Below are 14619 nucleotides of genomic sequence, written 5' to 3' on the forward strand. Positions count from 1 at the left end.
ATGACCCAAAAAAATGGCTGCCTTCACTCTCTGTAAGTGAAAGATGCACTTTGACAAATGATCGTCAATGAACTTGATACTTGTGTAATGTTAATCCTGAGAGGATAATGTTACATTACAGAAGTAAGGTTAACAAAAGAACAGCCGTAGATCATTGTACATTGTGGAAACTGTAGATTGAATGATACTGTTAGGAGTTGTAGGTTCTGCAGCCTTCTCTCACCGCTAGTCTACTAGACCTATATAACCAACATAATTAGCACTGCCAGGTGGCTGGATAAAACGGGATTTGCTGCCAATGTTATTAATTGGGCAGAAACATAACAGATATTAAAGTTGATTCCCCCCCCCCCCAACTAGGGGGCATAATAGAAGAACACAGCTTTCTTTGCTCATAGTTCAGCAGATGGTGAGGTCCTTACAACATCCCTGATTACTGTCCTCATGTATGTATCTATTTATTATAACTGGATGAAAGAACTTTGCTCCATCTAGATGAACCTTACACATATCTGAGGAATGGAGAGTTATACAGGGGTCCGGGGTTTCAAGAATCTCTTAACTACTGTACAATACCCTTGCACTCTATAACTTGTAACCATGTGTAATATGAATGTTTCTTCTTTATAAAATCTTAAATAAAGAGATTTCATACAAAAAGAAAAGGTCCGGAGAGACATTATGCACCGACATTATGGAGCTCTGAGAAAAGGATTTAACAGTAAGACAAGAAGAAAAGCTTTTTCTTGGAATGAGCCTAATACAAATGTGTATGTACTAACGTCATCCAAGAGAAAAGGGGCAGGAAAAACAAAATGGTGAAGCTAGAACTAAAACACAAACAAAAAAATGAGACACTGAACGACTGCAGTCGAAACTTTCTGCCTTTGAAAACTGCAGTCTGACAGAAGGCCTGGTGAATACGCTCATTGCTGTTGCCATCCCTGCTCGGCCCACTGAGCCAAATGTCAGCATCCTGGACCACATGTCAAAGTTGCAGAGACTACTCTATTAGTAAAGCAGTTTCCACCTGTTCCATTGCCCTGCACAACTTGGACCCACACCCCACCCCCCCTAAACTCAATTACCTACCTTAACTATTCCACATTCTGCCACATCACACCATGCACTTCATTTAACTTTTGCTCACTTTCACCACACTTCTCTCTTCAGCATTCTGTTATTCTCTACCCTACTATTTCCTCTTCACTTCTTCCTTCCTCGCTAGCGTGCACCCATGAACTTTTGTTTCTTGCATTCACCAATCACTGGCCTCCATAAGCAAAAACAAACCTCACACTCACAAATTATCCTCACGTGTCCTCTTTTCCACCCTGCTCCTTATGACTGTGGACAACATCTTACCTGATCATGGCTCTCAGCAATCCCTATCATCTGCTCACTCTCCTCATTCCACCCCAAAACTTCCCCCTTGCACTTCCAATCTTACCAACCTTATTCACATATCTCCATTACCCTACATACCCTTTTCCTGTGCACTTTGATATGCGAGATCTGTTTGTAACAAACTGGGCAACAAAAAAATACAAATTTGAAATAAAAGAAGAGTAAGGCAGCAGCCCCTTCTGTGTGGAAGATCAAATAGGATTCTTTGCAAGATAAAGCAGCCATACTGAACAGGTAGCCAGGAGGAAGGTCACCTTCCAGGTTAGGAACTTGAGATTGCAGATAATGAGACTCAAATGCTGGGGATTCTGGAACAAAGAGAGGACTAGGTTGAAAACCAAAGGCAGAGTTAGTTCCCTAATTGGAAAATAACTTGGAAGAAACACCACATGCCTAGATTTATGGGTATCTAGCAATAGTAGAGGAAGTCTAGTGCCAAAAAATGAAGCTAGACCTTACTGGGGTTAAAATAGTGTATCGGTTGGTGAGTGCAAAGTACACACGTCACATTTAAACATTAATGTGCCCATGATCGAAATCATCCAAGAGTGTCATTAGGACACGGCTTTCTTCACCTTAGACTTGGCCATCCCATGACGCAGGTGGGGAGTGCAAGGTTAACAGAGGGGCCAGCACAGATGAAGTACAGAAGCTTAATGTAGTGCTAACAGAGGATAAACTCTTGAAGATAACAAACAATGTACACTACATTTGCTAGGAGAGACTACTGCTTTGTATCAGACGTGAACAAGATGAGGAATCTCGTATGGACATTACTGCACTCTAATGATTGAAGAGGAGATGGTTACCAGAGGAAGGCAACAACGCAACTGTAACCTGTCTTGGTTTGTATTGTATTACAAATAAGTGTGGTTTGTTATAGTCTTTCCAACAAAATGCAAGTTACTAAACTTACTTTTCCTATCAGGGATCACAAGGTGGCAGTAATCCTGGGAGGTCTGTAGTTGTTTTTGTTTGCTCTGAGGAACACCATGCTTGTCCTTACTTAGGTGGTCAAAGATTCATTCAATTTCTCTAATGCCACAAAAATACATACCCGAGAAACCAATGAAAGATTAAAACAGAGTTCATATTTATGTTTATTGGGGGGCTTGGGCAATATAAATTATTTTTATACACAAGGGACTAAAGCTACTTAAAAACATATAGTATATTAATCCTGACATAAAACAGGAGTCAAATACTTGAAGGTGCATTGCTTGTTTGAGTGATTAGAATAACTCCCAGGTTGTAGAGCCACAAACGGTTCAATACATACATAGTAACCAGTTGTTTTTTTTGTTTTTTTTTAACAGAGCTGATCAGTAATGCAGCAAAAGTTGCTGAAACTTAATCTATTAGCTCCACAGATTTTACTGGAATCCTTTGTGCTGAGCTGAAGCATAGTATGTGTTTGTTGATTTACATACAGTATACAGACAAGGTGTACATATCAAGCAATGCATTAAGGCAACATTAAGTCCATTCAGACACAGATTCATCTTCATTTTTCCACTTCTGTCATATCCTGTCAGCTCTTTAATTGCTGGCCACTTTACAAATATATAGCAAGTAAATTGGAAAATCCATACATAGGAAAAAAAAAAAAAATACAATAAAAAAAAAATAGAAAAAATATTCAACTGAGGTAAGTGTCCCTTCAAATTGATTTAAATAAATAAAGTGTAAGTGAAGAGGCTGGACTGGAACACAAAACGTGTCCCAGATAACAACCTCAACCGTTAAGACAGGCCTCCTCCTGTGTGGGTTGGACTGAATGAGAGCAGATAGATTTCTTCTGTGGACGGAGAAATGACAATGAATGTGTAAAGTACTATTGGTGATGAGCCCTGTCGTCTGGTCGTTTGATGTGGATCCGTCTAACTCTCTCAATGCGATCCCGCTCATCATCCTCTTCTAGGTGGTGGGAGCGCCCAGCTGCCCCTCCCGTGGCCTCCAGCAGAGCATTGTCTGGCCCTCGTCCATCCTGTGCCTCATACAGTAGAATGTTAAGCGTCTCTTCATAGATTCTTGCCTCTGGGAACTCAACCTAAGCAAACACAGATAACAACTTATAGGAAAACAACAAAACTATTGCAACATGATATTTAAAGATTAAAAACTTGACTTTAAAAACAGGTGAAATCATATGGGAAACATCCATTCCAGGGCTAATCAGTACGACTCTATAGCGGATGGGAGTTATGCGTTGTAGAATTTATACTTTACAAATTGTAAACAATTTTTTTGTGTGTTTTTGGCAGGTTTGCAGTCACTCATGTGTATAAAACTATCTGTCAACTAAAAGTGACCTAATGTCCATTTTTTGCACTCTTTCTCCACCGACACTTCCATCCTCCTTTAAACATGCGCCCATTTCCCCAATTCTAAAGAAACCATTTCTCAATCCAGCCTCTCTCTCCAGCTACCGCCCTATTTCTCTCCTCCCTTTTGCCTCCAAACTACTTGAGCGATTAGTGTACAAACGACTGTCTCACTTACTCTTCGCTCACTACATTCTTGACTCTCTGCAACCAGGCTTCCACCCTCAACATTCTACTGAAACTTCTCTTGCAAAAGGGATTGATGATCCACTTACTGCAGAGAGTCATTTCTCCATACTCAATCTCCTGGACCTCTCTGCTGCTTTTGACACTGTTCATCACCCTCTTCTCCTACACACCCTTAACTCCGTTTGCCTTCGTGACACCATTTTCTCCTTGTTCACTTCCCATCTATTGAACCACTCCTTTAGTGTTTCTACCTCTCCCCTCCAGGCCCACTATCTTTTGGGGTCCCACAAGGCTCTGTTCTTCGCTCTTTCATTTTTTCATTGTACCCTCTTCTCTTGGGGCACTAATTCGCTCTCCAGTACCACCTCTACGCTGATGACACCCAAATCTATTCTGACCTCTTCCCTTCTGTATTATTTCATGTAACCAACTGTCTGTCTGCCATCTCAACATGGATGTACCAATGCTACTTAGAGCTCAACATGTCCAAAACAGAGCTTATCTTCTCTCCTGCCAGAATCCCCACCTACCTCCAAATCTCCCTGTTAATAACCCCAATTTCCTCAGTCTCCCAAATCCGCTGCCTTGGTGTCACATTTGACTCTGTCCTCTGCTTTATTCCTCACATCCAAACTCTCTCCCAGTCCTGTCGATTCCAGAATAGGCCCTTTTCTTACCCATCATGCTACCAATTCTTATCACCTGTCTTGACTACTGCAACCTCTTGTTATCTGGCATTCCCAAAACCCATATATCCACATATCAATCCATCCCAAATGCTGCCGCTAGACTGATCTTCCTTTCTCACCACCCAAAATCTGCTGCACCACTTTGATTCTGGAGGACACAGAGAGCCAGTGTAGGGATTTGCAAATTCAAATTACTCACTACATAAAAAGCCCTTACCACCACCCCTTCACGCATCTCAAATCTCATATCAAAATACTCTCTCTCCCGCCCTCTTAGATCTACCTCTGACCTGCTCCTTGTCTTGTCTCTGGTAACCACCTCTCACAAGACCTCTCCCATGCTGCTCCCCACTTACAGAATTCCCTACCATGCCCAATCAGGCTTTCCCACAGCCTTCAAATCTTTAGATGCTCTTTGAAAACCCATCACTTTTTTCGAGCTTAACTTATCCCCAATAACACTGTTCACATTAATACACCCTCACAACCTCCACTCTGAACCACACACTCTCCTCTTATTTCAGCTGTGCCATCTTCCACTTAGAATGTCAGCTCTCTAACAAGCAAGTTCCTTCATACCCTTTGTTTTCATGTCTGCATTTATTCTGCCTGACTTGAATTTCCCTGTTTTATGTCCAGTTCTAACTTTTTCCCTACTGTATGGCACTGCAGAGCACTGTGACACCTGACAAATCTATGATAATAATAATAAAGAATAGTTATCTGTGTCTATTATGTAATACAATCAAATTCAGAATAAGTTCTGGCTATTGCATTCCCTTACAGGGTCAAAACAAAGAATGCATATTAATAGCACTAGGTATATTCAATATTCATAAAAGTAGTGCAACTCACAACAGATACACTAAGGGTACATTTGGTATTAGCATGGTAAGACTCAAACATGTATAATTTCCAAATTATAAATAGGAAATGTATGCAGAATACATTTTGCATTTGGTATGTTAAGAGATGAATATATAGTTGTCCTTTGGTGTTTTTGGGAGAAGTTTTTAAATATCTGCCTAGAAAAGCTACATTTACAGCGGTTATAAAAGGCAGGTCTCTTTAGTTTAACATAATATAGAATGCTAACATAATAGAAAACATTTACCTAGGGTACTGTATAAATTGAATACATTACAATTGTTAAGCTTCATTAAAATGTTGCAACCTGTGTGAAGGGTAAGTGGGAGACTGACTAGTAAAAAGGGTTTAATCAGAGTCAGCTGCCTGAAGTTTGCCAGCAGTGTGTATGTGACACAAACCACCACCACAAAGCAGCAAACAAGCAGATTCAAAGATAGCAATCTTATGAGACTTATGAAAAATATCTGCACCAACCTGATCTGGTAATGTTTGACGGGTGGGGGATAGCAGTGAAAGAAGAAAATGCATAGAAAAATGTAGGCTTGGATGACTACTGTCCTGTAAAAATGCCTTCAAATTTAAAAGTAAAAATACAAAGAAATACAACAATAAAAACCAGCCTACCTTGGTTTGCTTCTTCTCTGTAGCATACACAATGGATGTGCAGCACACCTCTGCAATTTTGCGACCCTGGCCATAAAATGACCAACAGCAGATCTCATCACCAATCACATCTTTAATAAACACAACCCTTCCATTAAATCTCAAAGACAGTTTGTCAAACAGCTCAATGTTCTTCAGCATGTTGTCATCTGAATTACTGCAAAACAAAAAAATATATAATTAATAATGCAGTCAAAGAAAGGTCTGAGCTACAGGCAAACTGTAGGGAACTAGTCTGGCTCTATTTAAATGGTAGAAATTTTCCCCAGCCACATCACAACATTTAATGTGATGCAGCCTTCTGGTAAGCAGTGGGACAACATTGACCAAAGAGGTCACCCATGGGTAAGCTTTCAGGCTATCACATGACTGAGATCCAATCATGGAGTGGCCTCTTCAGCCAGGTATGTCCCACTGCTGTCCAGTCCTCCTAATGGGTGGGTGGGGGCACTGGAAACATTGAGGAGGTCCCAAAGCTGTACCCAAGTTTTGGTACACTCAAACATTGCAGTGCACAGAAGCTTCTGTCCATGGCTAGCATCTTTGGATGCACAGACCAGGTGACCACCCCATACCATATCGCCCAGGAAACACCCACAGACCGAGGTATCAGGACTTTTTTCGGGGGCAGGAAAGCCTGGCAAATTACCAGAGTAATCCACCTGGCAATGGTCTGTTTAGAGGCTGACCTCACTAGTGGGACTAAGAGGTCATCATCCATCCCACAAACTTCACAGATCTTATGGACCCAATTCCTAAAACCCCTCACCATGTCTAGAGATAGAAGAGAGTTTCATTCATCAGGAGACCTACGCTGATATAAAGCCAGAATCATGATGCCCTGATTCAGAACTTGGGAACCACTGTAGACTGAAAGAAGGCTTAGTCCTAAGGACAGCCCTGTCTTCATGATGGCCAAGAGGAAGGAAGCCTTCCAGGTAAGGAGCTTTTACTCCACAGAATCCAATAGTTTGAAATGGAAAGTGCTGCAAGGCCATCAGCAAAAGGTTTAGATTCCACTGGGAGGATGTATGGAGGCTGCACCTGCATCACTCCCTGAAAGAGAGTCAGCATTATCGGTAAAAAGGACAGTTTTTTAAAGGAAAACTGATACGGCAGCCAAACCCGGAGATTTAGGTCAGAAACAGAGATGATTAATAGTCTTGATCATTGTCTGAACCATGCTGTCTGGGAAGTACTTGGCCTTAAGGATCATGGCTCCACGACCTAGGTCGTGAAAGCCAGCCAATGTAACTCTGGTGCAGAATGAAGCCTGACCTATAGCTGATCTAGTCTTAGAGCCAGGTGGCACAACAGGAGGCCAGTCATGCTGAAAAATTCCGAATACCATGACATGCTCAGCCAGTCTGGTGGCACCAATAACACCCGAGTGTCCTCTCATTAACACCTTCTAAACTACCGGCAAAAGCATTACTACTGGAGGAAACATGTAAATCAGACCTAAGCCCCAGGGTACCAACAAGACGTCTACCAGCAATGCCTGTCCATACTCTGTCCTTGACTAGGAGTGCTCAACCATGTGGAGCAACTGGGATACCATCACCCCGAAGTGATGGCCCCAGCTGAAGAAAACCGAGGCCCCTGGGGTAAACAATGCAGCGAAGACTGGAACGTTCTACTTCTCTCAAGAACCTGCAGGTTTCTCTCACGGACAGGGCTCTCTTGGTGCCTACTTGATGATTGAGGTATACCACCAACATGGCATAGTCTCTGTGCATCTTAAAGGCCCTTTTTCACAAGAATGGGCGTGCTCTGACTAGTGTGTTGAAAAACGGCGATGAGCACCCCAGCTTGGCATTCATAGTTAACAGTGTCCATTTCAAAAGGTGAAGAGGCGCCCTCTAGTGAGGTTGTCGCACAAAAGCCACCATAGAAGCAATTAGAGCACCCTTGCAGACAATCTGATGAACTAGCTGGTCCGATGATTGTGAAATTGGTTTCATTTTAAAATAAGCTTGACTGGAACCATGCAAACTGCACCACCTGAAAAGGTGGAGACCATCTGTGCCTAGAACATTCAAACAAAAGTAAACAGACACAAGGGGGTAAATGTATCATACCCCGGTTTCTCCAACTCCCGCGAGTTTGGCGTCTTCGCAGCTTAAATTTAAATCGGCGCTGCCTTGTAAAGGGAAGTTTCCCTTTACAAGGCAGCGCCGCTTTAAATTTAAGCTGCGAAGACGCCAAACTCGCGGGAGTTGGAGAAACCGGGGTATGATACATTTACCCCTAGGCTGTTATCCAACATGATCTTCACAAGCCCCTGTAAGAAGAGGAATATATCATCTGCCAAAAAGAAATAAAACAAAACAAAAAACAAAACTGAACTGAGTTTGTGCCTTCTGGTCTGTTCTGTGGTGTGTCTCTCTATACACAGAATTGCTGAGTGGTTCTTTCTGAATACACAAAACATTCTGCTAAAGATTAGGAACATTCACTGAGCAATGCAGATTCCACACTCCAAGTCAAACCATTTCCAGACTCACATTACACAGCAAATATTAAAACCATACCTGGTGTAGGAGTACTTGTTATTACTTCTGTTGTAAAGCAACTTGACTGCGGGCTGTGAGGGGAAGACAAAATAGAGTTAGTGATTTTATCAGCTGGTAATAAAGGCTCTGTTTAGCAGATGCCTGGTGTAGCCCATACACTTCTCGCACAGTTTAAACTGCTACACAAAATACATTTGAAAAGTTTGTGGTTACAAAGCAAAATGGAAAAATGTTTAACCCAGTTGTTCTCAGGATCACAAGATAATCCTTTTGGCAGGAGATAAACTTTACAGAATGCTTATTTTTATTTAAGGTGCCTTTTGTCATGCCTCAAATACAATGCTGGTCGGGTATTAGTCCAAAGCAACATATAAAACCAAAATTCTCAGCTCTCCTCTCATAGGTCTAGACTATTAGACTATTGTAACGATCAGCCATTTGATTAATGCAATACTTTCACCACTAGTACAACTATTTATAAGGATTGCTTTTAATGTGTCTAAAACTGTTCATACAACACAAACACTGAAAATTCTCTATTGTCCTAGGTCTGAGAAATTGACAATGTATCTGCTGCCTACGTCCTGTGGAGGTAATTTTGGTTGGCTGAATACTGGTTTAGCCGACAAACCCCTAGAGACTATTGACTAGACTACATTATCATGAAAATTAGTTCAGCTCTCAAAATGGCAAAGTGTCATCTGTCCGTAGGAAAGAAATATACATTAAGAAGTCTGTTTCTCACCTTATTGGATGTGGCAATGAGCTTCTGCTCCTCTTTCGAAGAGGTGATTACTGGAACTTTGCAGAAAGGTTCATATACATCTTTATTCTGCAGAATTAAAAACATCATTAAGTTAAGGCTTCTGAGCTTAACTCAGCTTGCAGTTACTAAATCAAAAGTAAAATTATAAATAGGGCTTTCTGATCCCTATGCTAAATGGAGTGTCCATGCACAATTTTTTGTGCATGGACAGCACAGAATAGAGCACTATTTTTTCCATCCACTCCAACCGGCCTCTCTCTGGAAGCTTCAAGCTCCATTTATGCGCCTTCCACAATAACAGCCATGTACATGAGCCTTTCTAAAGATTAAATATGCATTGAGTGAAATTGTGAATTTGTAACATGAACTGCAGAATAAATGATAAAAAAAAAACAAAAAAACAAGCACGATACACATTTGGGGGGGGAGGGGGAACTGGGGTTTCAATTCTCAGTGGTAATTCTTTTTTAACACCGCGGTAAGTTATATTAACGCAGTTTTCACTCATTCTGGAGAGCGTTAACTTTACCTGTCATTCAAATCTATTTTTAATGCACTGTTTTGTTAGCGAAAACGGTCCTATCGCGGACAAGTAGATGATCCATTGAAAGTAGAGGGAGGGAGAAGCATTAAAAGCTATTCAATTATTTTTAACGCGGCATACTCAAATCTGCAGTTTTATATCGTACCTCTCATGGCTGTGGGAAAAAAATAAAAAGATAAGAACACTATTGAAATCATTTAGTAATGTAAAAAATAAAATAAAAATGATGTTGCTCGGTAATGTATAACATGGAAAAAGTGAATTTTTTTACAAAAAGCATGTAAAAAATAAAACACAATAACCACTAACTAATATATGTATGTATTAATGTGTTTAGTGATGGTACAAATAACTGTATAGTAAAAAAGTAAAAAACAAGCACTGTATATAGATATTATAAAATAGAAGGTTGTGTAATACAATACAAATGTACGTCAAGCATTTTTTTTATTCTAGACTGCCGCGTTAAATCTTTCCCTCCACTAAAAATTTGTATGCACCTATGGGTAACGCGTGGGGGCAGCGTTACCAGTTTTCAAATTGAATGCCACGATTTTTAAAGCTGCATTAAGTAAAAACACCTGTGATTGCATGTCCAAACCCGGACAGATCGTTTTGCATCTTTTTTTTAACGCAGCGTTAAAAAAAACTATTTAGCTGAGAATTGAATTCCCCCCATAGGGAACGGGCTGGAAGGGTCACAGCAATCTATATGGTATGAAGGCTACCTGCTACAGTCAATTGCAAAAAAACAAGATTTTCTAATGAACCTCAAGGACTGAAGACAGTGCATTTAGGGAAGCATTCCCATTTTAATTGTTGCCCACATTATTGAGAGCACAGAACAACTTAGGTAGCGGTGACCGTCTGCTATACATTACTTTCAAAGGAAAGTCATTTGCTCTGCATTTATATGTGCACATATATTAAAATGACATGAAATATAGTCCAAATGTCACCTGGCTCATGACTTGTACTGTACAAATTTGACATTTCTTTATGTATACATACTATCCTTATAAAAGACATAGAAAATTTGGCAGTGCAGTATCATTGTCCTAAATTATTCCCTGTCTAACTAGGCAAGATACAGAATGAATGGCTTCTTGGTGGAAATCCTACCTGTAGAGAAGCTTGACATTCGTCTGCCAATCCTTGGACCAAATAATACTTTGCTTCTGCCAGCAGCTCCTCAATTTCTCTCCGTGTCTCTGGAAGTGGAACAGCACCATCTCGCAGGTAATTTAATATAGTCCCAAAGTGCTTCCCACATCGATCAATCAGAATCCATCCTACAGAAGATACAATATATGCTGATCAAGGGCTCACCCGGGCACTGCTATTCTAACTCAATATCGCAAAAACTAATATATATATATATATATATATATGTATATTCAATAGTTTGCAGGTAAAGGGGCTACTCTGTCCACTGAATAGCTGTACAACTATTTACATAAATGCCAGGTTAAAGAATTTATAATTGCTTTGTAATTAAAAAGGTACACTGACAGCTCATGTATTGTCCTATACACGATGGTGCAAAATTTAAGATATACAAGTGTTTAGATTACTTTTGAAAAGTAAAGTGTTTCATAAATATACACGTTTTCTATGTATCCATAAGCACTCCAAACTCCTGTCATTGTAACTCAATTCAATTCTCATTTAACTGTCTAATTTAATTAACACGCCTTTATCTATAACCAGAATGCATTAATTTAGTACAACTATAACAGAAAATAGTGGCCATTCAAAGTAGTAACAAATTGACAAAGGCAACATCTTCTAGAAAAAATAAATAAAAAAAGCTTTTCATTAAAAACACAGTAATGATGTTAAATTGGATTGAGCAATGTTAAGACGGTTAGTCATGTTGCAATCCTGATGTTTATAATAGAAACCCTGGTAAAATGTTCCTTGTCCATAGTGACAGTAGACACTTTGGCCACAAATGGGCAGTATACACATATACCTCTGAGTCACAAATTTAATCAGACAGGGCAGGTGCTGGATATATAGGACTCTTTAGGGAAAGGAAAAGCCAGAGGAAAAAACATTTCAGAACAATGAATATTCAGCGGTCACACCCGGAGTCAAACTTGATTGTAGTCACTGAGAATTAAAAGCTCCTGCACTGAAAAGCTAAATAGAAATACAGTAATCTGTGCACTACACACACATATCTAATGTAATATGTTATAAGTATAGAATAAACCGAGAAACAGGTCCCATAACATTGTCAGATCACTGGACATTAATCACGATAACCTTCTGTTTAAACTATACATCTTATATTCATTTAAAAGGGCCATAAAACCTAAAATGCATGTTGCATTATATTAAAGCTTCAATGCCACCTAGTAAGTTTACTAAGATAAACAGAGCCAGGGAGTAAATGGGGGACAAAAGTTGGGCAAGTGGGAGGACCAATCACAAGCTATAGATGTTCTGGAGACACCACACGCCAAATTAAATGTAGTTACTGGTTACTGCAGCGTTAACTGGGTATGGTAAAAGATGTCTCCACAAAGTCCGGAGACATCACGGACTGATGGTCTGGCTGGAATCTGTTCATTTTTCCTCGTACCCCATAGAAGTGCAGGAAAAATTAGTAGATTCTTATCGTAATCGCTGGCAATGAGTGCAGAGCGATGTACATGACGGCAATTTGGTGCAAACGAATCTCCCTCTTAGTATTTGAAATTAACATTTTTTGTGGTTTATCATATAAAATTCAGTTACCTGCACCACTTCCCTTTACTTAAGAAAAAGGGTGCACACAAGAAAACATGCTGCAGAATTGATGGATTGAGAGAACCCACCAGGTCTTCATTAACAGGCAAGTGAGTGAATGTTGTACCTGATGTGACTAATATTGTTGATAGCTGGCCAGGTGTCACAGACCTAGTTTCTGGTACTTTCCAGTGAATGAGCACGTCTGTGCCATGCACTTGGTGCATATGGCACAAAAGGCAGCAATTAAAGGAATCTTCCCAGTGGGGAAAAAAAAAAGGGGGGAGAAAGCCAAGTCTGCTCAATTTGAAAGAAAAATAAACTAAAGTCTAGCTGTAGATAGAAACTATACTGAACTGAATGTAGCCCATAGTACCTCTTATGAACTGCTCCATTTATTTTTGATATTCTGACCTAACTAAATAGACCTAACAACATAGAACCAATAGGCATAACATTTAAACTGCAGTAGATTACCATATACAAGCACATGCCTAGTGACAGTCACACTTACCCTCACTATCCGTTAGTACTTCCATTCTCCCACTGAACATTGCTTTGAGCATGGTGTCCTGCTTGGTGAGAGTCTGCATGGTGGTGTAGTACAGCGCACCGCCTACATTTAGCTTCACATACTTAGAACTAGTGCTGGCACATTTAAAAGAGGTGGTCCGGGTTGTAGCTGCGGGTACCACAGAACTCACCACACTCTCTCCCGACATTTCTTCCTGCAGGAAGCAAAACAGAAGTTAGGAAAATGATCAATCAATGACCAATCTCATTGGTTATGGGGATTGGCATATAATTACTATATCATTGTACTGAAGTGAGGTACAAGCAAAAAAATACATAAAAAAAATAAATTAAAATAAGCAGAATGTAAGAAGTGTGCACCACCAAGGAAATATAATGTGCATCTGAAGAGGAAAAGCACAAGACCCATACGTAATGTGCCCACTTAATGCAAGCTATCCATAACAATCAGGGTGCATGCATTTAACCGTTTCCCAATAAGTGCCATATACTAGCGATAGATGTGTTGGCTTTTTTGCAATGTGAGACAGTTGGCCAAGATACAAGAGAATAAACTAAATTTTTCCTGGGATGGTGTTTTGGGGACTGTCGAGCACTGTTTGCCACCTAGAGGAAGTAGAATTTATTTGACAACCCACCACACACCTTTGTGGGACCTGGATCCATTTCGAAACAATAACCTTTCTAACATTGTGCCAGGTACCAGACAGCATGTGCATTGTCTGTATATAGCAATGTGTTGTATGCTTTTGAGTCTTTTTAAAAAACTGCTCTGTGTGTGAAAATGATAAACACTATGTAGTATGATACTTACCCCCAATAAACCGTTAAAGGGAATACCACCTCCCATCGGCTCTATATAGCACTGTGTACTGACTGATCATTGACTATATACAGCAGTCACTATAGAAGCATCCCTTATATGATGTATGACTAATAGTACATGTGTACGTCTGCTTCCATAACTCATCACAACCATCTCGGTGTAATTAATCTTTGCCCACCGTTAGCCCGTGTTAAACTTAATAACTTATCGTGACGGGCTTTTACTTACCATCAAACCCGATAAACTTCCCTCAGGCCAAAAAGGGGAACCACCCAACCACGCAATACACTTCCGCCCTCGCTGACGCATATCCTCTCTGCCCAAACAAATATTGACACCCTGGGCGGCCATGTTCACTGTGATAAATACAAGTACGTCTTCCTCTTGCAATCGGGTGACGTAGAGAGAAAGTAATTTGCAACAATGCGATCCATGTACAAGAAGCATATAACACGATATCAGTGGTGAAACATGTATAGAATTGTTTCACCCATGCACCTTATTGTAGCACAGTGTGTTCGTTAGGTAATGCACAACATTAGCTACAGGTGCCCA

The 14619-nt window shown here is 40.3% G+C and overlaps 1 protein-coding gene across 1 annotated transcript; it reads right to left on the reverse strand.

Moving 5' to 3' along the window:
• Positions 1-2478: 2478 nt before the first annotated feature.
• KCTD10 (potassium channel tetramerization domain containing 10) lies at positions 2479-14465 on the reverse strand. The gene is made up of 7 exons (XM_075214277.1): positions 14293-14465; positions 13219-13432; positions 11091-11260; positions 9404-9490; positions 8677-8729; positions 6104-6299; positions 2479-3457 (listed from the first exon to the last, which is right to left on the reverse strand). Exons 1-7 carry the CDS (start codon positions 14413-14415, stop codon positions 3242-3244), a joined length of 1059 nt encoding a protein of 352 aa, XP_075070378.1. The 5' UTR covers positions 14416-14465; the 3' UTR covers positions 2479-3241.
• Between the last annotated feature and the right edge of the window lie 154 nt (positions 14466-14619).

This window comes from Mixophyes fleayi, chromosome 1 (genome assembly GCF_038048845.1).
Source record: "Mixophyes fleayi isolate aMixFle1 chromosome 1, aMixFle1.hap1, whole genome shotgun sequence".
NCBI classification, from domain to species: domain Eukaryota; kingdom Metazoa; phylum Chordata; class Amphibia; order Anura; family Limnodynastidae; genus Mixophyes; species Mixophyes fleayi.